Source organism: Myxine glutinosa, chromosome 8 (assembly GCF_964187855.1).
Source record: "Myxine glutinosa chromosome 8, kmMyxGlut1.1, whole genome shotgun sequence".
In the NCBI taxonomy this organism is placed as follows: domain Eukaryota; kingdom Metazoa; phylum Chordata; class Myxini; order Myxiniformes; family Myxinidae; genus Myxine; species Myxine glutinosa.
In genome coordinates, this window is record NC_136268.1 from 100315289 (window position 1) to 100342074 (window position 26786).

General features: G+C 46.0%; 1 protein-coding gene across 1 annotated transcript in view; it reads right to left on the reverse strand.

Moving 5' to 3' along the window:
- Window positions 1-26786, reverse strand: part of LOC137432764 (SUN domain-containing ossification factor) — a 112113-nt gene that overhangs the window by 34795 nt on the left and 50532 nt on the right. The window contains exons 10-15 of the mRNA XM_078783592.1: window positions 9345-9412; window positions 9136-9243; window positions 8883-8988; window positions 7389-7409; window positions 7018-7073; window positions 6769-6860 (exon numbers count right to left, since the gene is read on the reverse strand). Coding sequence (XP_078639718.1) covers window positions 6769-6860; window positions 7018-7073; window positions 7389-7409; window positions 8883-8988; window positions 9136-9243; window positions 9345-9412 — 451 coding nt within the window. The remainder of the gene's footprint in view (window positions 1-6768; window positions 6861-7017; window positions 7074-7388; window positions 7410-8882; window positions 8989-9135; window positions 9244-9344; window positions 9413-26786) is intronic.

Consider the following 26786-nt stretch of genomic DNA (forward strand, 5'->3'; position numbering starts at 1 on the left):
GGGGGGGCAAGGCCAGAGAGGAGTCGGTAGAAGACGGAAAGACCACCAACCTGCCTGCGGTGAGTGAGTGAGAGGCCCTTGGAGTTTGCTTCATCGCGGGAGATTCCAATGATTCTGAATGCTTCGCTTTCAACAGCGATGCCAACAGCGATGACAGCCTTTCAACAGGATGTTAATGATGAGGGAAGTGCTTAGTATAAGGGAAGACAGGGAAAACACAAATATTAGAGGGAAGTAGTTAGTTAGATGATGCTGTGTGTGTGTAATTGTGGGTGCCTCTTGGGCTTGGTGAAATGAGGCATTGGTCGAGAATGGTTGTGTGTGAGAATCTGGTTATCGTTGAACTTGGTGAAATGAGGCAATGGTCTGGGATGACCGGAGAAAGTGTATGAGTGGTGTATTGAGGACATGTGTAATGGTGTTGAGTGATTGACTTGCATGGGGTGCAAGTGGATAAATGGAGAGAATACTTGGTGTGTGGGAATAAATGGTGTGTGGAGTGAGTGGTGTGGAATGAGTGGTGTGGAGTGAATGGTGTGAAGGAGTGGATGGGGGAGGATGGACCCCTTCACGAATACCCGGGGAGGGTAGTTTAAAGTTAGGTAGAGGGAGTAGGTAAATTGTTTGGAAATTGACATCTATGGTGCAGGGAGTAGCAAGAAGTGCTTGGTTGGGTGCATGAGTATGTGGAATGGCCCGACCGATAGAAAACAACGGAGGGACTCCCGACGGGAAGTGGCAAAGATTCAGGGCGAAGCCGCAGCCTCTTCCAGTTATTTACTCTCGTTTTACGAATTACGGTGTTTGTCTTCATTTTAAGGCATTTTTAAGACATTACGCCCGGTTTACGTCAAAAACCGAGTTACGTCACGGCTTATGGAACCAATTAATGACATAGGCCGGGGTATTACTGTATATATATGACTCCATGGTAAGATCTCCAACCTTTAATTGAACAAACAATGACTCAACGTTTCGATTAACAACATGTGACAAAGCCACACGCCTCCGTTAATCTTCCTCAAGAATGATAAAATCATCTCAACATCCCCTTATATGCAAAGTGGGCGGGGTATATGCAAAGTGGGGTGGGCAAAGCTGGACAGCCAATTAAACCGTATCACACCGCTCTCGTGAACTGAGAACGTTACTGACCAAATTCAAAAATCAACCGCATAGTAACGGCTCAAAACAATCCTGTAAGCAATGCTGGATTATAACTCAAGTGTTTAGAAAATCCGGAACAATCATTACATGTAATTATAAGTTAAACTTGTAAATAATTAAATTGTAAATTAAATTAAAACTGTAAATATATTAAAGCAAAAATTTTTAAGATAAAATAAAATTGCCATAATATCAAGATCATCACATGTGGCCCTATGCGGTAAAGGGGAAAGTGGGAGGGGGGGGGGGTTGGGGGGATAAAAGGGGGGGGGGGAACCGGAGGGGGGCGGAAGCGGAGGGGGGGGGGGTTTGGGAGAGGGGTGGTTTGGGAGAGGCGTGTTTGGGGGGGGGGGGGGGCAGGGGGCAAATTGTCCGAATAAAAACCTTGTGTGACATATTATGTGGACTCGTTGTTCAAAGTATGGAATGCCTGCTTCGTTTACACAAGAGTGGATCAAATGCTACCGGTAAGTCAACCACCTCTTGTGTGATTGAGGTAATAGTTTCTTCCGTGTGCCAAGCCTCCAAAACACATCTTCTGTTTCTGTTAGGTATGGAACCCAAAATATTGTTATGTCGGGTGGGGTAGTGATATGTAGAGCCAGGTAGATCTGAATAGGTAACGTGCTTCGTCTGTCGTGGTAAAGAATCTGACCTTGTAATAAGTTTCATGTGTAGGCGTTTTGTCGGTTAAGAGTATACCTGTGAGCATACCAGGATGTTCGAGTGATAAGTAGCGTAGGGATTAAAGAGTAGCGCCCCTGTGTGTCACACCTGGTAGCTAAACCTTTGTCCCTAATGCAATGCACACCTGTAGACATGTAGTTATGTCCCTAGTGCAACACTAAATAATTCCCTTCCCTGACATGACTTTGAAAGACGAACAGGCAAGGAAACCAAGCCGGGGCACCGCCGATGATGGCCGCCGCCAATTACACCTCCGACAGGCCTAGCCACATTGAGTGCCACGCGCTATGACCACGGAACAGGGAACGAGTGAAGGGGCAGCGCGGTAGGTGCGGACCTCCAGCCGGCGAGTCGGCGGAGGGCACTGATTGGGTGGCGCGCCGGGGCTGACGTCTCCACCGCGGGAAGGTTATTTAAGGGAGCGCCGAACGCCATTTGCTCTCTTGCGGTTCGTGCTCTTGAGATTCCTGGCCCTGGCAGTCCCGGTGCGATCTTGAGTGGAGAGAGTCCTGCCCCTGGTTGCGTTGGCTGGCAGTCTTGGCCCTGGTTGAGTTGGCTTGAGAGTTGGCTTATCGATCGTGTGTGAAGATCGACCTCGTGGTGCTTGGAGCGGTGTTCGGTGCTGTGGTGCTGTGGTGCTGGAGCGAGGGACGTCGTGGGTGCATAGCGGCTGGACGGAGCCGTGTTGGACGGCGGACAAGACGAGGGACAGATAAGGCCAATCCCCATTACATTTTACACGACGAGACAATTATTTTCCTTTAATCCATTTCTGTGTCTGTTGTTGAGTCTGGTGTGCGGGATCCCAATTTAGTTACATTATTTGATTACCGTCAAATGTTGTTGAAAATCGTCGTCGTTAAAATGCATGTTGTTGTTGTATTTGATTACCGTCGCGTTTCTTGTTATCGGGTACGTGAATAAATCTTTCTTTTTGTACATTTTAATTCGGTGTCGAGTGCATTAATTTCCCTGCAGCTGCCGTCATTTCACCAAGGTAAGTGCTTTTACCGCAGCCTTCCATTTTCATTCTTCCTCCCACATTTTATAGTCAAATCCGTGTTTGGTCGTCGTCTCAATTAAAACCGTTTAGGCCTATCCGCTGTCTCTGGTGTTAACCGGAGTCACACGACAATATTAACCCTATCCCATAAAGGTGTGTGGCCTTCCTTAAGGCCGTGCTTGGCAATAGCAGATCTGCTGGGATAATTACATTCAAATGCTTTTTGGTGTTCAGCAATACGTTGACTTAAGGTCCTCCGGTTTCACCCACATATTCAGCTCCACAACCACAGGGCACTACGTATACCACCCCTGACCTATCCTTCCTCGGAAGCTTGTCCTTGACCCTCATAATATCAAGATCATCACATGTGGCCCTACGTGGTAAAGGGGAAAGCGGGAGGGGGGGGGGGGGGGGAGGGGGTAAATGTAAGTTTTATGAAACATTGTAAACTTGATAAATATCAGTTTTTGGTTTGCCTTGTCTAGTGTTTGACATTCCCAATAAACTGAACTGATGAATTGTCTCCTGCTCTTCCCCTGCTCCAATTGTTTCACCCAATCATATGCTGGTGATAGTCACATGGGTGAATCTCCTTCTGTATAGCACCGAACTCTGTACTTTTGTAACGCCCCATACGGAGGTTTCCGTATTTTTGTCATCAAAAGCATGCTACGATTTTTGGGAATTGGGGTGCTATTCCCATATGCTGATTCGTTTCTTAACCCATTTAATCCGAATGAGAGCAGATGCGGGTGGGTGAGAGGAGATTGGGGTGGGGATCGTATCATTACCACGATTATGTGAATTGCTCCCATGGTAGTTTTTATGAGGTATTTTTGTGGAAGTGAGCCGGATACAAAAGCTTGCAAGCTCGTTAACGTGATAGATGTCCGCCAGGCAGGATAACGTCTGTCTATGTCGGTAAATAAGGAAATAGCGTGCATTGTTGCATTTTCAGATCAACTGTCCCTCCTAAGGAACTTTGATGCATGAGAATGCCATTTGGCCAATCATGCCTGTGCTGCACCATCATTAAATACATCCATCAGGCTCTCGACTCAGTTTTACTGGGGGGGAGAAGGTGGGATGAGAAAAGTGTGGCAGGCACAGGTACTAGAGTGTTATACAACAACAAACACAACAACATGCATTTTAAGGCCATTTTCCCTGCAAGAGTGGGGTTTAGCCTTGCAGTCCCCATGACAATCTTCTCCATTTTGCCCTATTTTCTGCATCTCTCCTTGTTAACCCCCTTGCCCGCATTTCTTCTTCCACCATCTTTAGCCAAGTCTTTCTCGGTCTTCCCCGTCCTCTACTTCCTTCTACATTCATTTCCATCACTCTTCTCAACCAGTCACTTTCATCCTTCCTCAACACATGACCAAACCATCTCAACCTGTTCCTCTTCACAGCATCAATCACAGGCTCGATTCCCATCATCTTTCGCAATTCATCATTTGTCTTCCTCTCTCTCAACGATACTCCGCACATCCACCGAACCATTCGCATTTCCACCCTTTCCAGCCTTCGTTGCTGCTCGACGTTCAGTACCCATGTCTCGCTCCCATAAATCATAACACTTCTCACACATGCAGCATACACCTTTCCCTTCAGCTTCAACGACACTCCCCTCCTCATCAGCACGCCACTCAGTTCCCGAAACTTCTTCCATGCACATCTCTCTAGCAACCGTTGCCGAATCTGATCCACCTTCTCCATTCAGCATGTCTCCGAGGTAGCAAAATGTTTTCACACCTTCCAGCTTCACGCCGTCTCCAAGATCCAACTCAACATTTCCTCCATCTGCAGCTCCCTCTGTGCACACCTTACATTTGAATGTAGCTGCCACACTGGTTAATGACCCTCTCAGACCACTGCATTTTTGATGAACGCACTCAGCGCACATTGTACATTGAATGGAGTTCACTCCAACACCCTTCCTGCACACAGCACATAGCCACTTCCCAGTTCTTTCCACCTCACCACATGCTTTACCACTTGCCATCACCTTCGTCTTTCTGATATTCACCTTCAGACCTTTTGTCTCCATACATTCCTTCCACTTGCTCATCTTTTCCTTCAGTCCATCCATACTTTCCGCAATCAACACCAGATCATCTGCATACAACTCCCACGGTAAACCCTCCTTTACATTCTGAGCAAGCACCTCCATCACAGCTACAAATAGTAGTGGACTTAGTACCGACCCCTGATGCACTCCCACCTTCACCTCAAACTCACCACTGTTCCCGTCCTTCGTCCTTACAGCTGTGCGCGCTCTTTTGTACATTGCCATCACTACTCTGATCAACCATTCCTCCACTCCTAACTTCCTCAATGCCCATGTCAATACACTCAAGTGTTATAAATGCAAAGAAAAAAAAAAATCAATATTTTCAAACTTCTTTATTATGACTTGCAACTTTCCCTTGTACACGTTGCATAGTGTGTGTTACTGACTCCTGCTGGAAGGGGTGGTGAGAATTGTTAATTCCACCGGTCCTTTTTGAGAGAACATTACCAATTTAACCTCCCTGTGGATTTGCCATTAAAGCCGCACCGAAATGTTTTCTCACCGAAATGGTGCTAAATCTGCAACGACCGGTCACGACACCAAATGAGTTCTGATAGAATAACAGTTTATTATAAGAAGGCACAGGACGATGCAAATGGAGAATCCCAGCGCAAAATTTAGACGGACATGAAAATGGGCAGATAAATAAAGTACACTCGCGATCCGATAATGAGTACAGTATCCACCAAGTAAATAAATGAGCAAAAACAATCGTGTAGTGAATGCTCTGGTTTACACTGGAGCAAGGCTGATTCCCAGGACCTCCATTATTACATTATGCATGACACCCCTAATGTATGTGTGTGTGTGTGTGTGTGTTTGTGTGTAATTTTTGTGGTAGTCTACTAGAGCTTTCTGATGTGGAATGTGATACACTGAAATGATCATCATGATCTCACAAATTGATTGGGCTCATTAACTATAAAGAATCCAGAAGAATTCCCATGTGGAAGATGCTTTTCAAAATGCAATGTGCACAGCTGGTGGGAAATGGTTTATGCATGGCTGGAAGTGGTTTTATGCATGACGCGTGGAAAAATGCTTTTCGGAGTGTCATGTGCACGGCTGGTGCATGGCTTCAAAATCATTATAATCTCTGGCACTGAGCCTATGAGCCCATCACAGACAGGTCTGTGGCCTTTCTGGTCTTGTACCCTCTGTTCTTTCCATCCATTGTCCTCCTCCCTCCATCCCCCGGATTTCTGCAGAGTGCACACTGTCCACCATCAACCCCCTTCTGGTGAAACTAACTAAACCCAGGATCACTGCTCACCTCCACTCATCCGTTCCTCTTTTTTCTGCCTACAGAACCAACTTCTACATCCTCTTCAATCTCATCCTTCCCTCCATGTCAGCAAGACAGCCCTTCCTTAACATCTCAGATAGTCCCCAATCCAAAACGATGATTTTCACTACCCTCCTTAACCCCATCCCCAAACGTCTCAAGATTTCTTCCAAATTTGCAGTTTCTCCTCCCTGAGAGTTTCCTTTTGTGTACATTCTGTCCATACCTTGTGTCCTTTCCTGCCCTCCCCCCCCCCCCATTCCTGCCCACACCCATTGTTTGTCCAAGTCTATCTTGTCCAAGTTTATCTTGTCCAGCAGCTCTGATGCTGGTGTTTCTCCCCCTCTCCCTACTGTTCCTTTTGGCCTGTTACATCCTGATCTGTTCAGAGTAGTAGCTCTATGAATAGTCTGAACTGTTAAAAATAAACCAAAAAAAAAAACATGCCCTCCATTCCACCCCAATAGGATGTTACGTAGCTGTGATAAAGCTATATAATGACACGTAGCTAAGCTAAAGGCAATCGGCTGATGAAGAAATGCATTTTACCGAGTTCCTCATCGACAACATCTGGCACCTCGGGCGGATAGTGAGGGTCCACGTCCTCCTCATACTCCTCAACCATGCTTGTTCCAAAGACCCTGCAAGGCAGAAGTCTCTGCTTGTTGTGGAATTCCAACCATGTGGTGTGGTAGGTTAATATAAGTGTGAAATTTAATAAATTTGGAACAACAAGTAAATAAAACTTCCGGATGAGCACCTCAAATAAAACACAGATCCAAGAGTACGATCCCTCACCTGAGCAGACTCAGCGGACAATAATGCTCAGTCCCAAAGCGAGAAAGGAGTTCAACCTGGAGGCAGGAAATGATGTCCCAAACAATAACCAAATGAGATTTAGAAGGCAAGCTTGGCCTGCAGCGATTTAATCCACAAGCTATCAGTGAACTGAAGCACACACATGTAAAAGAGGATTTCATAAAGTGACCTTTTCCCCCAAATTAGTTTGATTAGTTCGTTCTACACGATGACATCAACGACTAAGAAAATTAGGCTAAAATTGTGGTCGTGCACGAGTAGGGAATAGCAATCCACCCACAAACACGGAAATTCGGGAGATGCACAGGAAAAAGCGAAAAGCAAAATGGAGGTGTTGCGCAAGCTTGTACCTTCATGTATTTCGTGTAAATCTAAAGGTAGAAAAAGAGCTCAGGTGAGGAATGAAAGTAAACAAAACAGCCTCAGAACAAAACTGCCCAAACTCAAGCACAATCTCAAGCCTCGTCCTTCCAAACAACTCTGGTGTTACATAAATGGTGACATCATGGCACTTATACAAACAATATCATGAGCAAACATCGTTAATAAAGTTTTGCCAAATTAACTACTTCTTCACTTGACCTTCACTGTACTGCTCAAAAATAAAAATGAAAAAGTACCAAGGGATAATTTGGTTTCATTTTCGAATGCAATGTTGTACCTCCAAACAATTTCTTTAATAATCATGTAAATGGCCAAATACCAATCGACGTCGTGGTTTGTTCAATGCAACCAATCGATTTACTCGCATATCCTGATCCATAAAAACAGGGAACCAATAAGCAGGTTCCCTTTCTTTACCTTTCGAGTTTTGCATTTGATGAACTGAGGAACCAATTCTCGTTTCGTCACTGTCAAAAGGTACGACCTGCTAAAAATTAAATAAAAGCCAGTTATTCCTCGGTTGTTTTGAGCAGTGTACTGGGCGTGAACATGCAGTGCCAGCCATTTGGCCACAAAAGGTAACATGCAGCCTCAAAATTACCCAGGTTCCTCCGATCGACAAGCAAAAGGAAATGCTTCCCATTGCGATGACTCATGACAATGCCCTCGTGTCCCACAGGTGACAATAAATAACCCAAATTGAACACCAAGGTCAAATCAGAGAAACCGGAACCAAAAATTAAGCTTCCCTCCAATCAAATTGGTTCCTTTGCACTCACAGGTGAAATGCGTCTCGGGTAACATCTAGTGTTCACTTTGGGCCTCTAAGGACGATCTCGGGTACCTTTGGGCATTGTCAGAGATCGGGAACCCACAGAAAGGAGGAAATAAAGAGTCAGAGAGCAATGCAAGCAAAGGAACGCATGGGGAGAACATTTTGTATTGAGTGATACTTCTTAAACACAGGATGCAATTGCACCAAAATATTTAAATAAATTAACGACACCTTGCCATTTGAGGAAAAGGAAATAAATATCCATGGCATGAAAACCAGCAAGGATTAAATTTTTTTTATCATATTATCATCCACACAAAACCTCAGTTGGTATTGTCATGGGGTTGGGGGGAGGGGAGGAAGTGGGGAGGTGGGGGTAAATTTAAAGTCAAAATTGAGCGATGTGGAGGCATCAGCATGGAAATCCACCAAATGGCATAAGCCTGGAATTAATAAAATGTAGAGCACAGTACTATCCATATCACCAGCTCAGTTTCATTACAGCTCTTACAAATACACAAGTGGTTGCATTGTCATTAAGCATTTGGACAAAAGAACCATGACATGAAGCGTGGTTTGGGCAAACACAAAGGAAGATAAGTGGATAAACAAATGAACGTCGGGGCAGACACTAAAAGAAAACCACACAGTTAGCACGGAGGTTTGTACGACTTAGCCGAACCACCTTGAGAAATTTGGCAAACATCTGTTCATCCAAAGGGAAACTCTGCACGGTGCGCTCATCGCGTGCGTGGAACACACCCAGCTTGGTCCAATCACGTGTGGGGTACCTAGACCACAGCATGCACGCACACACACATGCATAAACCTTGAAACACAATCATGCAACGTAGCTAGCACAGAATTCAAATCAAATCAAAAGCGATTAACTACAGGGGCAAGATCCAATTAATGAGCCGCATGCTCAGGCACCATACCTGTCGCTGATGGACATGAGAAAGTCCCGCGGCATGGACGAGAAAAGCTCAAAGTTTGCGATGTCAATTTGTTTCACTTGTATGGGTTCACACAGCTCTATCACAAACCTATTGACAAAAGTGATGCAGATAACATCGAGTCTGTACAAAACAAAATCACCATGACAACTCTGGCGGCCCTTTAGCCTCATCCAAACAGCAGTACATACCAAACCTTGGCACTGCAGGGGTTCAGCATGTACAAATCTTTGTTCTCCATAAGTATGGCGGACTTGCCCTGAGAATGCAAAACAGAATGACGAACAATGCACCAGGACATGCAAAGCTTGAACCACAATTAGTTGAAATGCCAAACATGAATGTGAGCAATTTGCAGGCCCAGCTTCAAATGAACAAGTACTCGTAAATGCAAACCCCGATTCATATGGACAAGTGCTCCAAAATCATAAACTAGCATGGGAAAAACACGACAATTCCTGGTTCCGGTCGAATCTGCAACTGGTCCTTCCACCTTAATCAAAGCTAGGTTTTCCAAACCAGATCCGTTGTTTTGTTTTTTTTCCTGTTATATTTTGGTCGCTGTGTTGTGGTTTGTGTTTTCTTCCAATTTTCCATGTCAAATTGTACCTTGTGCTGCACAATATTGCCAAATTTGTTTTCGTGTAGCTCATGCCTACTCCTTGGATAGCAGGCAAGCAAGATTTGTATTGCTTAAGAGGTTGTTTCTAAATCTACTTCTTTGATTCCTAAAATTTTGTTCTATCTGCCTCCTCAACATTACAGTAGTCCCCTCCTTGCTTCAAAAAAAAAAGTTATTCTTTATTCCAAAACACCATCTTCGCATTCTGCCTTTTAGCTGTACTTCATTCTTTATATCTACACTTCCTCAATATCTTCATTGAAGGAAATGCTTCTTCCTTCAATAGGTCACAAAATGCTTTACTTTCCTTATTTCTCCGTCAGGAATACCCCAAGTGATCGTCATCACGATCTATTAGTCGTACTGTACCGACACAGCACCACCTTTTCAACAAAAATTCCTTCGACGCATCCCATGATCTATTCCTCCGTATGTCCAATTTGGGAATCTTGAGAAATCCATTTGCAGAGGTTTACTGCTCACGATAATCAAATCCCTTTCATGTTATTTTACTGGGTCAAACCCCATCATGTCAGCACCTTCCCCCCACATCCCCCAGCCTACAAGCCAACATCATTCCAACCCCACCCCTCTTTTGTGTCCCCTCTTCAGAATCCCTTCACTTCATGTCCTCTCTTTCTGCAAAGCTTCCCCGTCACTCTGCCCCCTCTCAATTTCTCCCCCTATCCCACCCCCCGCTCTTAGCCTCCCCAACCACCCTGGCTCCCACCCTCTCAGCTTCCACCTCTCCAGCTTCATCCCCAACCTCCCAGCTTCCCCCCATCAGGCCCCCTTTCAACTCCCCCCCCCCCCCGTCCTACCCCCTCCTAGCTTCCCCCCATCCCATTCACACTGCCGCAGCTGATAAACCGGACATCATCCGTTCAACAAAATCCTTTTAGTGTAGCAGCATAGCAAACCTGTTGTGCATTTTGTGATACAAGCACCAAATTTGGCACAAATGTACATTAATATGTTGCGAACATTTTCAGATATTGGGCCACTTGAAATTCTCTCTTTATGTCCGCCATATTGGATTTCAAAATGGCCGCCACTTGAAATCTACATTTGCTATTATCTCTGGACGTAATGCAGCTATTGACTTGATTCTGGTATCTAAATGTATGTTTTTGGGGGCAAGGAATCCAATGGTACCAATTTCAACTTAATATTATCTATCACAGTCTGTTATATAATTTTATTTGGAAATTATCTAGGCAAATATTGGATTCAACACAATACTTTGAAAAGAATGTCTTAGTTCTGTAAATGTCTTAGGTATAATACTGACATGCTACATGGTCTAGCATTTGAGGCTAGGTGTACTGGTATCTGAGGCTAGGTATATACCGGTACTGAAGATACGTGTACATAAACAGTGTCATGTTAACAAGTTCAGCATTGCCACAAGTACATGTATGTTGTTGACTCATCGTCATGTGCAGTCCCCTTCACACACACAGAGGGCTGTGCACTGAAGGGCAGCCTTTTTGCACTTGCAGCGCCTCACACACCCTTTCTTGCACTTGCAAGAAACCAGCTCAATGCAGCTGTGAGCTGCCTCAGTTAGCCTGGTCCAGTAAGGTGTGTACTGTCCTTCTCCAGTCCTTGACCAACCCCAGTTGGTTGGTGGAGGGAGCTCTGGTGCTGGCAGCAGTATCTGACCCCACACATGTCCACCTTGATACACTGCCCTCTTGACATGTTCCTCCAGAGCTGCCTTCGTTGGAGGGATGAGCTGCACATTGTTCTTCCTTGCGAAGAGTTTCCTCCTGGCCTTGTCAATGTCTGTGCATTTGCTGGTTCGATCATACAACAGGATCACAAACCTCTCGATGATGCGCATTGCATCGTCTGGTATGTCACGAGGTGCAGAGGACAGCAGCAGCAGCGCCTCAGTGAGTTCTGGCAGTACCGTCCAGACTGCCCACGCAGTGTTCTTGCCATGTCTATGAAAACTAGACACAGTGTCGCATCCAGTTAGAGCGTGGAACATTGGCAGTGCACGAGCCTTCTCTCGTCCCAATCCAGCTGCTATTTCGTGTGCTGCTAGGTATCGGAAACTCTGGCCTGTTCCGAATGCCAGCCACAGTTTGTCTTCTGGTTGCAACTCCTGTGCCAGGGACACTGCCAGCACCACAACATCGGTGTCTACAGTCCGGATGAGTATTGCATGGTGTCCATGCTGGACTGCGTGAGATGCATGCAGCAACATCCGACTGTCAGCCTCTTCATGGTTACATGGGGCGAGTGAGGTCAGATCTGGCAGTAGTGGCTTGCTGAGCACTGCCTCTCCATCAGTAATGACGAGTTGCTTGTCCTCCTGGTCAAACCATTCCATGAGAGCTGCTGAGAGGAACCTGAACAGCTCGGTCTTGTTGCTGTCCACTCGTAGGAAGTTCTGCCAGTTTCCTGGTATGGCTGCGGCAGCCACCACACGTCTCCGCACACCTTGTCCCCGCTTTGCACGTGTACTACCTTTCAGTGAATCAGCAAGGTAAGTATCCCAGACCAGATCCAGGCGTGACACTGTTTGCAGCTTCGTGGACATATATGGGATGAAGATCTGTTGTGCATACTCTTCAAAGGTCTTTGATGCAGCCGGCTTCAGCATCTGGACGATGGCTGCTCCATCAAGCACAATACAGGTCGTGACAGGAGTCTCTGTCTTTGCGTCGGAGACTTCTTCCAAGCATGTGAGGAGATCACTCTTGGTACCAGTGCAGAGGCTTCCACCATCAGACAATGCAGGAGGACATGCCTGATTCTCGTGACAAAAGAACTCCTCAAGGTTTCCATCCCTCGTCTGGCAGCCAATGTACAGGCGTGCGAAGAGTTCACGGTCATTCTTGATGGAGGCGAGCTGTTGCTGACCTTTGCTCTGGCTTCTTGGAGTGGAAGTGCTGAACACCTTCAGCTTGTTACGAGGAATGGGTGCGTCCACTGCCTTTGTTCTGTCCAACAGACACTCTCTGGTGAAAGCCTCGAACTGCTCTTGGCCAATCCTCTTGGCATTCATCACGGTCTCCACAGCAGCAGGATCTGCGATCTCCTTTGTGTCCAGTTTGACTACATCCCGACTCTCCTCCTCGAATGGGTTGCCCATCTCCTCTATGACACCGACGAGAGAGCGAACATCTTTCACAAATGAGGCCTGTACACTTGGCGTCTGATCATGATGACGTGTGTCTGCTGTTTGCCGTCTCCAGTGTTGGTTCCCATCCTGGAATTCTTCGATCACCCTGGCAACTTCTGGTCCCGCAACCATCCAGCGACGTAGGGCACTAGGGTTGTCAGTGAGCCCAACTGCTCCACCGTCTCCTTTGATGCAGGCATTATTCTGCTCATGTGCCTGGTCAATCGGGATTGAAGAGAACACCCTCTGTGTTTTCTGAACGGTGAAGTGGCTTTCCCTGAATTTCCTGGCTACATCTGGGTGTTTGATGGTGAGTTCGGCCATGTCCTTCAGGTGCACTGGTATCCACCTAGCATAGTGGGTGTGATCCAGTGCATGGAACCAGGGGACCAGCTCTGTCAGAGCATCGAGGTACATCATTAACGATCCCTGCCTGAGAGAACGCACATACACTAGAACCAACAGTTCTAGTTCCAGCACGGTTGCCCAGTAGTGAAACTGGGGGATGTCTTCTCCTCTCTGGCAACACCAGTCTTCAAACTCCGGAAGGTCCTCTGCATCCCTGGTTTCTCCCAGACAGTAGTGGTTGTAGGCACGGTGTTGCAGGATGTACAGTGCTGCTGCAGTCACTTGATGTGCTCTCTTGTGCGCAAGACATGGGATGCTCGCAGGAATGAGTCTGCTGTCCCTGCTGTCGCAATCTCGGCTTGCACAAGTGCTTGCACCCAACCACTCCCTTTCAGCCAGTCCCCCAGTGTCCTCAGTGCCGCCATCTCTATGTGGAGGCCACCAAACATCACCACTATCTGGTCTTCACCATAGCTCTCTGGCCACTTCCACTGTATCTGCTTGGCCAAAGCAAACAGTGGCTGATCAACGGTGACCACTGGTGTCTGTCCAGGATTCAGGTGTTCCACAGCATTCTTCACGACGTCCATTGAGTGCCGGATCATGGCCACTGTGTGGGCACTCTCCAGGAAGAGTGGAAGCAGCGACGTGGGGCAGATGACTCGAGCATCTGGTGGCTGTCGGCTGGCATGAAATGCAGCCCAAGATGTGTTGTCATTGTCCACTGTACCAGTGTTGTCTTCCAGGACTCGCTTTGCATTGCCTAGCCATTGGTATTCTTCATCAGTCTGCTGTTTGAAGTCTCCTCTGGTCAATGACGCCACTTTAGCAGCTGGGACAGGCGACTTCTTGATGCTGCTAGTGACAGGGGGTACATCAGTGTAGTAGTGCGGCAAGGGGCGACTGTCTTGGACCGTGCATCCCCAGATCCTCCAACAATGACGATACTCCGATCCACTCCTTCACCAGTGTAAGAAGGATGTTGTATGAGGGAGATAGCGGTACCATGGAAGGAGTCCTTTGATGTTGTTGCACTGGGGTTGTGATCTATGTTGTCTACAGCGGCAGTTGTAAACACTTTGCCACGCATCTTCGGAGGGCAGACCACTCGTTCTCTGTGAAACTGTTGGCAGACACTGTTGCCCATCTGTGCTGAGAGCTGGAGCACTCTATCATAGGAGATGCTCAGGCCAAGGTGTGACAGTCTGTCGACCAATTCCTTCTTGCGTGTATGAGCATGCAGCATCATCCCTATGTATATTGGAAGTGGGGTCTCCTGTGCAACACTGTGCCTGACACTGGTGGATGATGTGGTGCCACGTGTTCGCTTGTGTTTGATGCTGTTGAACTTCAGTATCTGAGCTGTGGCAATTGCTGCAGGGTTAGTGTCTGCCATCTGTTCCTTGATGCTGGGTCCCTGTAGGATCATACTGACTCGGGCAAGCAGCAACGGTGGCACAGATTCTTCTTGACATACTTCAGGGAATCCTGTGAAGGGCTTGGCTTCTCCAAACATGTGACGGCGAACAATCTGTGCAGCATGGGCAAGATGGACTGCATCACTATCACTGTCCAGCTCGCAGGCTTTGGCAAGAGCAGCACCGACATCTTCTTCAAATGCCATCAGGATGTCTCTCCCCTTGGTGTGTGCCCGCATGTCAGGAAACTGAGCCAACAGTCTCTGTTTCAGTCGTGTGGAGTGGACTCTCGTGTCGAGCTGGACTCCTAGCTGTTCCATTCTGGACTGATAGAGCTGGACAAGGTCAGCCAATCTGAATACTGGTGCCGTCTCCTCATCTTGTCTGGTTTCTTCAATGTAGAGGACGAGTTCAGCGAAGACAACTGCCGACATTGCTCGCTCTTGTTTTGTGTCCTGTGATCCTGTTGACTGGGCCTTTCTTGTGCGATTGTAAAGTCCTATCAAGCACCGTGGGTGATACTGGGCGTCCAATGCTATCATGTCCCCTCCACTGAGACGGCCCAGCAGTTCTGTATCACCAAGAAGGGTTGCACAGGCACGCACCCGTTTGTCCATTTGGAATGTTGCAGCTTTCCGAAGACTGTCAGCCCCAGCAGGTTGTTCACAGAAGAAACAATTTTCTGGGACCTTCTTCTCTGTACTCGATGAGCGTGAATGTAACCTGGTGCGTTTGCATGCAGCTTGTTCCTCATCGCTCTCACATTCTTTCTTGAGTGCTCTCTTTTGTGCTCTCTGCAGTTTGGTGTTGTACTGGAGCCTGCATGTCTGATGATATTTTGCACCGTGTGCAACCATTGCAGCTTCAATGCCATGACCATCATCGAGTCTTTCCAGGTGAAATGATCCTGGAAGCTCTCCAAGTTCACTGAATTTGACCAAGTTCTCTGCGAGTGAACTGTACCCACTCCCAATGTCTTTTCTCTTTGATTGGTCAGGTTTGGTCAGTGTCTCCGTCTTGTCCTCTTGACATATAAGGCATAACTTCCAGTCAGTTGTGGTGAGGTGCTGTGATGTTGATGGTGAAGTTCGCTCAACATCAGCTAGTCTGAAGCTCTTGGACATGGTGGAACTGTCTTCTGAATCTGCAACGATACAATGATATAATGTAAACATTTTGTTATATATATAATAGAGGGGTTTCCTCCGCCATACTAATGGAGAGGAGGATAATTCCTCTATATCGTAGAGCATTTAGCTTGGCACACTTAGGGAATTAGTTTTGTGAGATTATGCCGGAATTAAATTTTCACCCATACCGGAGGCAAGAAGAGAAATAAAATCACATGAGATTCTTTAGTTAAAAAATATTCCCAAATTTATTGAATATTTACAAAACATTTGAATTCATAAATTCTTACAATATTTACACAGCCAAGATTTAAATATAAATCAGTCTAAACTCTTATTAGGTTGGACAGTACATTTTCCAGACATACCCCGTTCTGTTAATTACAGCCTTCGTGTTAAATTCAGAACATGTCAAAACTGTCAGTGTGGAATACACACTTCACTCAAAATACTACTTTATATAAAACATTTCTAATTTAAAGCCTTATAGTAAGAATTTCAGATAAACCCCAAAAAAGTAAGACCAGGTTGGCTATTAGACAACCTGCCTCTGTCGTGCCCACCAGACAAGTGGTTTTAGCCAGCACACATGTGTATCAGGTAAGCTTGTGCTGAGTACATCATACCTGAACAACTCAGTGAGGCAGAACACAGCAGTGCACACCAGGGTGACCCCTTCAGTGCATAAACCAATTAACCTGTCCACTGCAGGGCATATAGAAATGAAGTTATTTTCTGCATATAATAATAATATAAGTTCAGTTCTATATAACAATTTCTGTTATCACCACTACCACTACAACTACCACTACTACAAGCTTTGTCTGGAATTTTGTGGACTAACAGACAAACAGACATACAGACAAGCTGGGATCAAAACATTACCTCCTTCCACCATTGAGTGTAGAGGTAAACATCATGGAAATTATATCATGCCCTAGATTTAATTCATACTTACCCGTGTATTTGCTTCACTGGTTCACAAGGTCTTTTGCATACATGTAATTCAGACTCTCGTCTTCATTGCTGACCACACAATGTTGTCTAGCTGAGCCCAGATTGTATGTAATTAACTCATTTATGTGGAGTCACAAGGTGATTTAAACACAGCCACACACAAAGAACACAGTTGATGTGGGTCAACACACATGCAGCCTCTCTACTCTTTTATTTGGGTCAGGGCTGTGATTAAAGACATGTAGTGGAGTCATGTTTGTAAACATTGTTAAAGACATGCTACAGTGCATTGTTAAGGAAACAAGACAGATGGAAGCCTATACAAGAAATTTCTGTACTCTAGAAACACAAAAGATGGCTTAAAGGGTCTAGGAAAAGGGGATTATGCATGTTTGGTATTTATTGACAATATGAATGTAATGTTACATAAAATATGCATATGAAAAACACAAATGAATGGGTCACTTTGTTTCCTAATGGGATATGAATTTATATTTTAGACTGCCAGTATATATGAGCTTGTCTGAGTTGTTACTAGTGATTTAGTATAGTTTATTTATTTTTTTATATTTACAGAACTAAGACATTCTTTTCAAAGTATTGTGTTGAATCCAATATTTGCCTAGGTAATTTCCAAATAAAATTATATAACAGACTGTGATAGATAATATTAAGTTGAAATTGGTACCATTGGATTCCTTGCCCCCAAAAACATACATTTAGATACCAGAATCAAGTCAATAGCTGCATTACGTCCAGAGATAATAGCAAATGTAGATTTCAAGTGGCGGCCATTTTGAAATCCAATATGGCGGACATAAAGAGAGAATTTCAAGTGGCCCAATATCTGAAAATGTTCGCAACATATTAATGTACATTTGTGCCAAATTTGGTGCTTGTATCACAAAATGCACAATTCTTTTGAATATTTGGGCTAAGCCGCCCCACTATTTGTGTATCGACGAAAGTCTCCTCCAATTTGATAAGCCTGAACCAAACCCAGATGGTGGAGTAGTACTTTACATCAGTAAATCCTCCATTTCTTACACCTCCCAACCCCCTTGTCTGTGTGTTGTACTGTCCACCAAACAGTGACAACTCCATCTACATCTTTCTCACATACATGAACCAACGACTCATCCCAAGTCTCTCTTCCTCCTATGTAGTGATTTCAAATGTGAACGTACAACGTTGGCTGGGGATTGGTACCTCTTTCACCATCCATAGCACTTCAGCAGAGGGCTTCTGTGGCTCCATAGCACTGACTCAATCTGTGAACTTTCCAACTCGGATTTCTCCCGATGGAAAATCATCCCTTCAGGACTAGGTGATGACAAACTTCCCTGCAAATGTGTCCTGCTATTCCTCTGCTCCAATTGGTTCATCTGATCATATGCATGAGAAATCAACATCTCTCTAGCTATTCTCAGAGCTGCCTCAGCACTGGCGAGTCCAGCAGTTCACTCGAGCAGATTGGCAGGGACTCCGTTCAGGACTGGTCTCTTGTACAGTATCTACCACCACTGCTATTAATTCAGCCTGGAAATTCTTCCACAGAAATATTCTCTCTCTCTTAGGGACAGATCAATCACATCTCATCTTCCTATCCTTCTTCTCACCAAAGGTACACTGAATCCTGTGCTGATGCAGCTGCTCTGAAACAACTTGCCTTCTCTTCCTGGAAAGAAAACCCAACCGAAAGCAATCTCAGATCGTTCCAAAAAGCCCGCAATAAGTGTGTGTCTACTCAGGAGAGCCAGAAAACAACATCTGTCCAACCTCAAGATTGAACTCAAACTTGTCTACCTCCTCTAAAACCTGGTGTCACCTTCCTAAATTTCTCTGGAGTATGCTCCCCTTCCATCTCTTCAAATGCACAACAGCCAGCTCCAATCGTCAATTAAGTTTGCTTCTGAATCTTGTGTGTCTCTCTGTACCCACCCATCGCAGTCACACCCAACTGCTCCTGGGCTCTGTCTTTTGCACTTGACGTGGAGAGGTTTCTGGCATCAAAACTTAACAATCAGCAAGGTCATGGAATCCATCCTCATAGTTGATATCAAACCCTTCCTTTTCTCCAACAGCCTCATCTCAGATCACCAATTCTGATTCAGACCAGGTTACTCCACCTTGGACATACTGCTTCTCCTCTCTCAACAATGGATGGAGGACTTCAATGTCAAATATGAGGTCAGGGGCGTCACTCTCGACACATCGAGCTTTTGGTACCCTGCCTTGCTCTCCAAACTCTCTGCCAATGGCATCCAAGGCCAACCCCCCTCTTGGGTGTGGCTCTCGATGGAATCCTTTCATCTCCTCTCCCTGTCAAGCCTGGAGTGCCAAAGGCAGCGTTCTGGGCCCAGTCACATTCCTCATCTTCATCAACAACCACTTCAAGGAATTTATCACTTGTGCATGCGCAAGATTGGAGGTCAAGCTCTTTTGAAGCTGTACATGCGCTCACGCTTTCGAAGTTAAGTAATTTTTTCACAATTGTGTTTTTGTCAGAACTGTATCTATCTTTCGGTGTGTATACTTGTAATGTGTCTTTAGTGAGATTCTCGGTGTTAATTTTTCATACCTGCTTACAAAATAGTCGGATAATTCGTGTCGCGTATTCTGAGGCCTAGTAGGCTTCCGTGTCCAACCTTGAGGCTTTGTTTTTCTCTCAGCGGTTCGTCGATTGCGCTGCAATTACTTTCGTTCCCTGTTTTTTGTCCCAGTCTTTCACCCCAAACTTCCTTGTTTAAAATCTCAACTCAGAAAAAAAAAGGTTTTTTTCCTTCTCTGCTCTTATTCGTTTATTTGTTGTTCTTATTTGTTCGTTCGTTCTTCGACCACGTTGTTCGTAATCACGTTGTTAAATATGTTTAAACTTTCCCCTGAAGAACTGTATTCTGTCGTATATTATAACACCTTTTTCTTCTTCTTCTATAAAAGGATGCTTTCGACTTGCTCACCAAATCTATTCATTCAAAAAAAAATTCCATCTCTAACAGTTCCTCTTTTCTACATTCCCGAAACTCTCCTGCACTCCACGCCTCCTTCAGCGTCCTCAAACGTATTTTTGACTCGAAGGTCTCAAGCAACTCATTTTGCAATAAATGTTCGTTTCCCATTAATCGTACACTTTTCAAAATCCAATCTCACCCCTCCCCTCCAAATCTTCCCCATCACCCCTTCCCTCCAAAACTTCCCATCACCCTTCCCCTCCAAAACTTCCCCATCACCCCTCCCCTCCAAATCTACCTCCTTGCCCCTCCCCTCCAAATCTTCCCCATCACCCATCCCTTTCAAATCTTCCCCCTTGCCCCTCCCCTCCAAATCTTCCCCATCACCCCTTCCCTCCAAAACTTCCCCATCACCCCTCCCCTCCAAAACTTCCCCATCACCCCTCCCCTCCAAATCTAACCCCCTGCCCCTCCCCTCCAAATCTTCCCCATCACCCATCTCTTTCAAATATTCCCCCTTGCCCCTCCCCTCCAAATCTTCCCCATCACCCATCCCTTTCAAATCTTCCCCCTTGCCCCTTCCCTCCAAATCTTCCCCATCACCCCTTCCCTCCAAAACTTCCCCATCACCCCTCCCCTCCAAAACTTCCCCATCACCCCTTGCCTCCAAATCTACCCCCCTGCCCCTCCCCTCCAAATCTTCCCCATCACCCACCTCTTTCAAATATTCCCCCTTGCACTCCCCTCCAAATCTGCCCCATCACCCATCCCTTTCAAATCTTCCCCCTTGCCCCTCCCCTCCAAATCTTCCCCATCACCCCTTCCCTCGAAAACTTCCCCATCACCCCTCCCTGCCACAACTTCCCCATCACACCTCCCCTCCAAATTTACCCCCTTGCCCCTCCCCTCAAAATCTTCCCCATCACCCATCTCTTTCAAATCTTCCCCCTTGCCCCTCCCCTCCAAATCTTCCCCACCACCCATCCCTTTCAAATCTTCCCCCTCCCCTCCAAATCTTCCCCATCACCCCTTCCCTCGAAAACTTCCCCATCACCCCTCCCTGCCACAACTTCCCCATCACACCTCCCCTCCAAATTTACCCCCTTGCCCCTCCCCTCAAAATCTTCCCCATCACCCATCTCTTTCAAATCTTCCCCCTTGCCCCTTCCCTCCTAAGCTCCCCCCACACCCCTCCCCTCTCCCTCGCTGCTCCCCTCCTCGACTCCCCTCTCACCCCTCCTCCTCCCCGCTTCTTCCCCCTTCCAACTTTCACCTTCATCTCCCCCAACCTTCTGCCTCGCTCTTCCCCCTCCTCAATTAACACCTCACTGTGCCTCGCCCAATCACCATCAAACCTTTTGTCCGCCCCATTCTTCCCTTTCTCCAAGCTATTCTGAAATCTCTGACATTCCTTCAACAGCTCTCCCTACATCTTCCTCCTCTTCCACATCTTACCCTACCCCTCCCCCCCATGTTCTGTATCCGATGCTCCCCCTTCCTCTTCATTAACGGTATGGGCCTCAAACATCCGGGGCCTTCACTTAAACTTGACTGATCTCTCCATACAGGTTGCTTCTGACAAACCAGACGTGATCTGCTTAACAGAAACTTTCCTCCTTCATGATGTCTCCGATTCCTTGGTATCTCTCCCAGGTTACTCCCTCCTCCGGTATGATAGACCTGAGCCTTGTCCTGGAGGTGGGGTTGCTATCTTTATAAAAAAAACTCTTCCTCACTCGCCCTGCACTGCCCCCTCTCCACCTCACCCCCAGGAATACCTTTGGCTACGGCTGCCCCTTCGCTCCCACCTTTTGTTCATATGTGTGTTGTACCATCCACCAAACAGTGATGACTCCATCTCCATCTCGCTGTCTGATAATATGGACCAACTTCTATCTACCCATCCCAACTCTCTCTTCCTCATATGTGGTGATTTCAATTGTCACCATGCCAGTTGGCTGGGTGTGGGTACCTCTCTCACCAGCCATGGCTCTTCAGCAAAGGACTTCTGCGACTCACTGGGACTGACACAATCTGTCAATTTCCCGACCCGGATCTCAGTCAACGGAGCATCTTCTCTTCTGGACTTGGTTATGACTAACTTCCCTGAAAATGTCTGCTGCTCTTCTTCTGCTCCAATCGGCTCATCTGATCATGTGCTTGTTAAAGTGGACATCTCTCTGACCATTCTTAGAGAGCCTCCTCAGCGTCGACGAGTCTGGCATTTCACTCAGGCCAACTGGCACGGTCTTCCAGCAGCCATCAATCATCTGGACTGGTCTCCCATCTCTACCGCCTCTGACATCAACTCATCCTGGGAATTCTTCCAAAGTAAATTGCTCTCTCTCATGCACAAATTTATCTCATCTCGTCTCCAGTTGTCATACCCTTCCTCCCGTCCATGGTACACGGAATCTCGTGGTGAGGCTGTTGCCCAGAAACAACTTGCTTTCGTCTCCTGGAAAGCAAATCCAACGGAAGGAAATCTCATTTCCTTTCACAAAGCCCGAAACAAGTGTGTGTCCACCCTCAGGAGAGCCAGGAAACAATATCTCTCCGTTCTCAGGACCGAACTCTCTTATCTGTCTCCCTCTTCCAAATCCTGGTGGCGTCTGGTCCAATCTGTTTCTGGTGTTTGTTCCCCCTCCATCCCCTCCCTCACCTCAAACGGCTACACGGCTGACTCCGCACATGAAAAAGCTGAATGCCTCAACTCTGTGTTTGCCTCTAAATCTTGTCCCAAACCCATCCTTCTCTGTACCCACCGGACCCAGTCATACCCAGCTGCTCCTGGACTCTGTGTCCTTTCCTCCTGACAAGGTGGAAAAGTTTCTGTCAACCCTCGACTCTGATTCTGCAACTGGACCTGACGGCATCAGCCCACGGGTCCTAAAATCCTGTTCTTCCGCTCTTTCACTCCCTCTCTCTGTTCTCTTCACCCTCTCTTTTGCTCAAGGTCACCTGCCATCTGCTTGGAAATCAGCCAACATCACCACTTTGCACAAAAAAGGTACAAAAACAGATCCTAGCAACTACAGACCAATCAGCCTTCTCCCAATTATCAGCAAAGTCATGGAATCCATCATCGCTTCAGATATGAAATCTTTCCTCTTCTCCAATGGCTTGATCTCTGATCATCAATTTGGTTTCAGACCTGGTCACTCTACTCTGGACATGCTGCTTCTGCTTTCTCAACAATGGATGGAGGTCCTCAATGCCAAACAGGAAATTAGAGCTGTCTCCCTTGACATATCACGTGCCTTCGATACGGTCTGGCACCCCGCTCTGCTCATCAAACTCTCCTCCTTTGGTATCCATGGAAATCTCCACGCATGGCTGGCGGACTTCCTCTCTAGTCATAGTCAACGTGTGGCCCTGAATGGGTTTCTCTCATCTCCTCTTCCTGTGCAGGCTGGAGTTCCCCAAGGCAGTGTTCTGGGCCCTGTGCTTTTTCTGGTCTTCATCAATGATCTCTCTGACTCTCTTGAAAATCCTCTCTATCTCTTTGCTGATGACTCTACTCTCTGTCGCTCCATTCCTCATCCCTCAGATCGGCAGTCTGCAGCCTCCTCACTCTCTGCAGACCTGGACAAAATCACAGACTGGGCAAACAAGTGGAACATGTCTTTCAATCCTGACAAATCTCACACTCTTACGATGTCTCCCCGAAAAGACCGACTGGACAACCCTCCCATCCACTTTCTGAATAATCCTTTCCAATAAGTTCTGTCACTCAAGCTTTTGGGTCTCACTATCTGCCATGATCTTTCCTGGGAAAACTACATTTCAAATCTGGCCTCCAAAGCCAGTCGCCGACTGGGCATCCTCCGTCGTGCGAAGTCCTTCCTTGGCACACCTGAGCTCCTCACCACATACAAGGCTTTCATCCGCAGCTCAATGGAATACTGCTCTCCCCTCTGGGCTGGTGCTCCTGCCTCACACCTAGCTCGTCTTCACGCTGTTGAAACCAAAGCATTCAGAATCATTGGAATCTCCCGCAATGAAGCTAACTCCAAGGGCCTTTCACTCACTCACCGCAGGCAGGTGGGTGGTCTTTCCGTCTTCTACCAACTCCTCTCTGGCCTTGCCCCCCCAGCTCTCTCTGGGCTGTCCCCCAAATATTCCTACAGGTCGCAAAAGATCTGCCTGCAACCCTCTTATGGTTAAACTGCCAAAATCAAGACTCTCTGCTCACCTTCACTCCTTCATTCCTCTTTTCTCCCGCCTCTGGAACAAACTCCCTCACTCTCTTCAATCTCACTCCACCCTCCAGGTCTTTAAAACAGCTGTTCACCACCATCTCTTATCGTCCCCCATCCAAAACCTTGATCTTTTCTACCCCCACTAATTTCACCCCAAATCCACTTTTTTGAGGTGACTTTTGACTTCTTTCCTGGAAGTCCTTGGTGTCCTTGCGTTTTATACCTATTCTGCCTCCCCCCAGGCCCTCTCCCTCCAAAAACATCTCCCGATGTCCCTGCTCTCAAATGTTGTGTTTGTGTGCTTCCCCTTCTCTCCCCATCTTGTCTTCCGCTCCCTCTTTTTATATATTTTGTTTGTCTGGTTGATTTGTTTGTGAAATAAATGTTAGCTCTTTCACGAGCCTCGATTCAGTATACAAAAAAAATAAAAAAAATAAAATAAAACCCCGACTCTCTGGAAAGTCCCCTTTATCAATTTGCTGATGACTCCACCCTCTGCCATAACATTACTCATCCTTTAGACAGGCAGACAGCAGCCTTTTCCCTCTCTTCAGACCTTTATAAAATCATAAGCTGGTGAAGCACTTGGAATGTGTCTTTCAATCCTCAAAAAATTATATGTCTCTCTTTCTGTTTCTCTCAACTGGGTAGGCATCCTCCGTCATACAAAGTCCTTCTTTGGCTCACATAAACTCTTATCCACAGCTTGATGGACTACTGCTCTTCCCTCTGGTCAGGCTCCCCTGCCTTAAAATTTGCCCAGCTTGACGTCGTGGAAACCCAAGGCCTTCAAGAACTTTTGAATCCTCTACAATGAAGCCGAGTCCATGGGCTTACCATTTTCCCATCGTCGGGTACACGTAGTCCACCACCAACCCCCTTCTGGTGAAACTCCCAAAATCTAGAATTACTGCTCATCTCCACTCATTTGTTCTTCTTTTCTTCCGCACCCCCCTCACCTGTGGAATAAACTTCCACATCCTCTTCAATCTCATTCTTGAGGTCTTCAAGACAGCTTATTCACCACAATCTCAAAGCATCCCTCATGTAAAATGATATTTTCAACCCCCGCTAACCCTCCCCACTCCCAAAGCATACCTCCCCCAAGATTTCCAGTTTGTCCTCCCTGAAAGTTTGCTTCTGTTTCCATAGTGTCCAACCCAAGTGTCCTCCACTGCTCCTCATTCCTTCCTACACCCTTGTTTGTCCAGGTCTCCCTCTGTTTTGTTCTTCAAACCTGCTATTGGCATCCCCCTCTCCCTCCCCCTCTTTCTGCTGTTCCTTTTGTTCTGTTGTGTCATGATCCATTCGGTGTTCTGGCTCTTCCATGATCCTTGACTTTACATATAAAAACAAGAAAGAGCAATCAGAGATTGCAGACCCTTGCCAGGATATGTTTTCATTGGTTTTTAAGGCTTTTGTGTTAAAACAAATATGGCGGCCGAACCACGTGACTGATGACATCATTATTATTTTTTCTCCCCCAATTTATTCCTAGATTATGCTCACTAAATTTCATCTTGATCGGAAGAAGTTTTGTACTCGTCAAATTATGAAGGCATAATGGAGGCACCTATGACAACATCATTAACATATGTTATTCCACATGGAGAGTTCTTTACAATGAGCCATGTCTTAATTTTTTCGATGCAGCGCTTTCGGAGATAGAGGTGCAATTTTTAAAGCTTTTTCCAAGATGGCGGCTGAACCACGTGACCGATGACATCATAAATTTTTCTCTCCACCAATTTATGCCTACATGACGCTCAATAAATTTCATCTTGATAAGATGAAGTTTTGTACTTGTCAAATTATGAAGGCATAATGGAGGCACCTATGACATCATCATTAACATATTTTATTCCCAATGGAGAGTTCTTTACAATGAGCAATGTCTCAATTTTTTCTATTCAGCGCTTTCGGAGATATAGAGGTACAAATTTTTTCGGTTTTTCAAAGATGGCGGCCAAACTACATGATCTATGACGTATTCTATACGATGCTGATCTCAAAAATAGTTGGTGGTTGGTTTCAGTAAGCTGATATGTAAATCCTATTCAAATTTCAAGTATATCTGATGGAAATTGAGGATTGTAGATATTCGAAAAAAAAAGTGCTTGACCTTTGGCCTATGTTGACCTTTTGGCCGATGCCAATCTCAAAAATAGTTGGTGGTTGAATTCAGTTAGCCGATATGTAAATCCTATTCAAATTTCAAGTCAATCGGATGAAAATTGATGATTTTAGAAATTTTTTAAAAAGTGGTCGACATTTGGCAGATGTTGACCTTTTGACCTCAAAGATATGTAGGATTTTGTCAGACCACGAACTCTACCATTTAGTGAAGTTTCGTGAAGATCAGTTAAAAACTGTGACCTGTAGGCAAGTATAAGTGAGCGGACGACCGACCGACCGACCCCCACACACACACACATCTCGTTTTTTCATTTCTGCTCCTCACAATTCTATCTCTCTTTTATACACACACACACACACACACACACACACACACACACACACACACACACACACACACACACACACACACACACACACACACACACACACACACACACACACACACAAACACACACACACACACACACACACACACACACACACACACACACACACACACACACACACACACACACACACACACACACACACACACACACACACACCCTCCTCTAAAAAAATTTTGTTTGTCAAATCAAATAATCAAAAAAAAAATCAAATGTCCCCTGACCAGAGAACTCAAATGTCCTCCTCTCTCCTCTGACCAGGGTAATAAATAAACGAGAACGACACTCGACAGAGCGCATACCTCTGCCAGGCTGAACAGTTTAGGTTTTATACCCAAATGAGG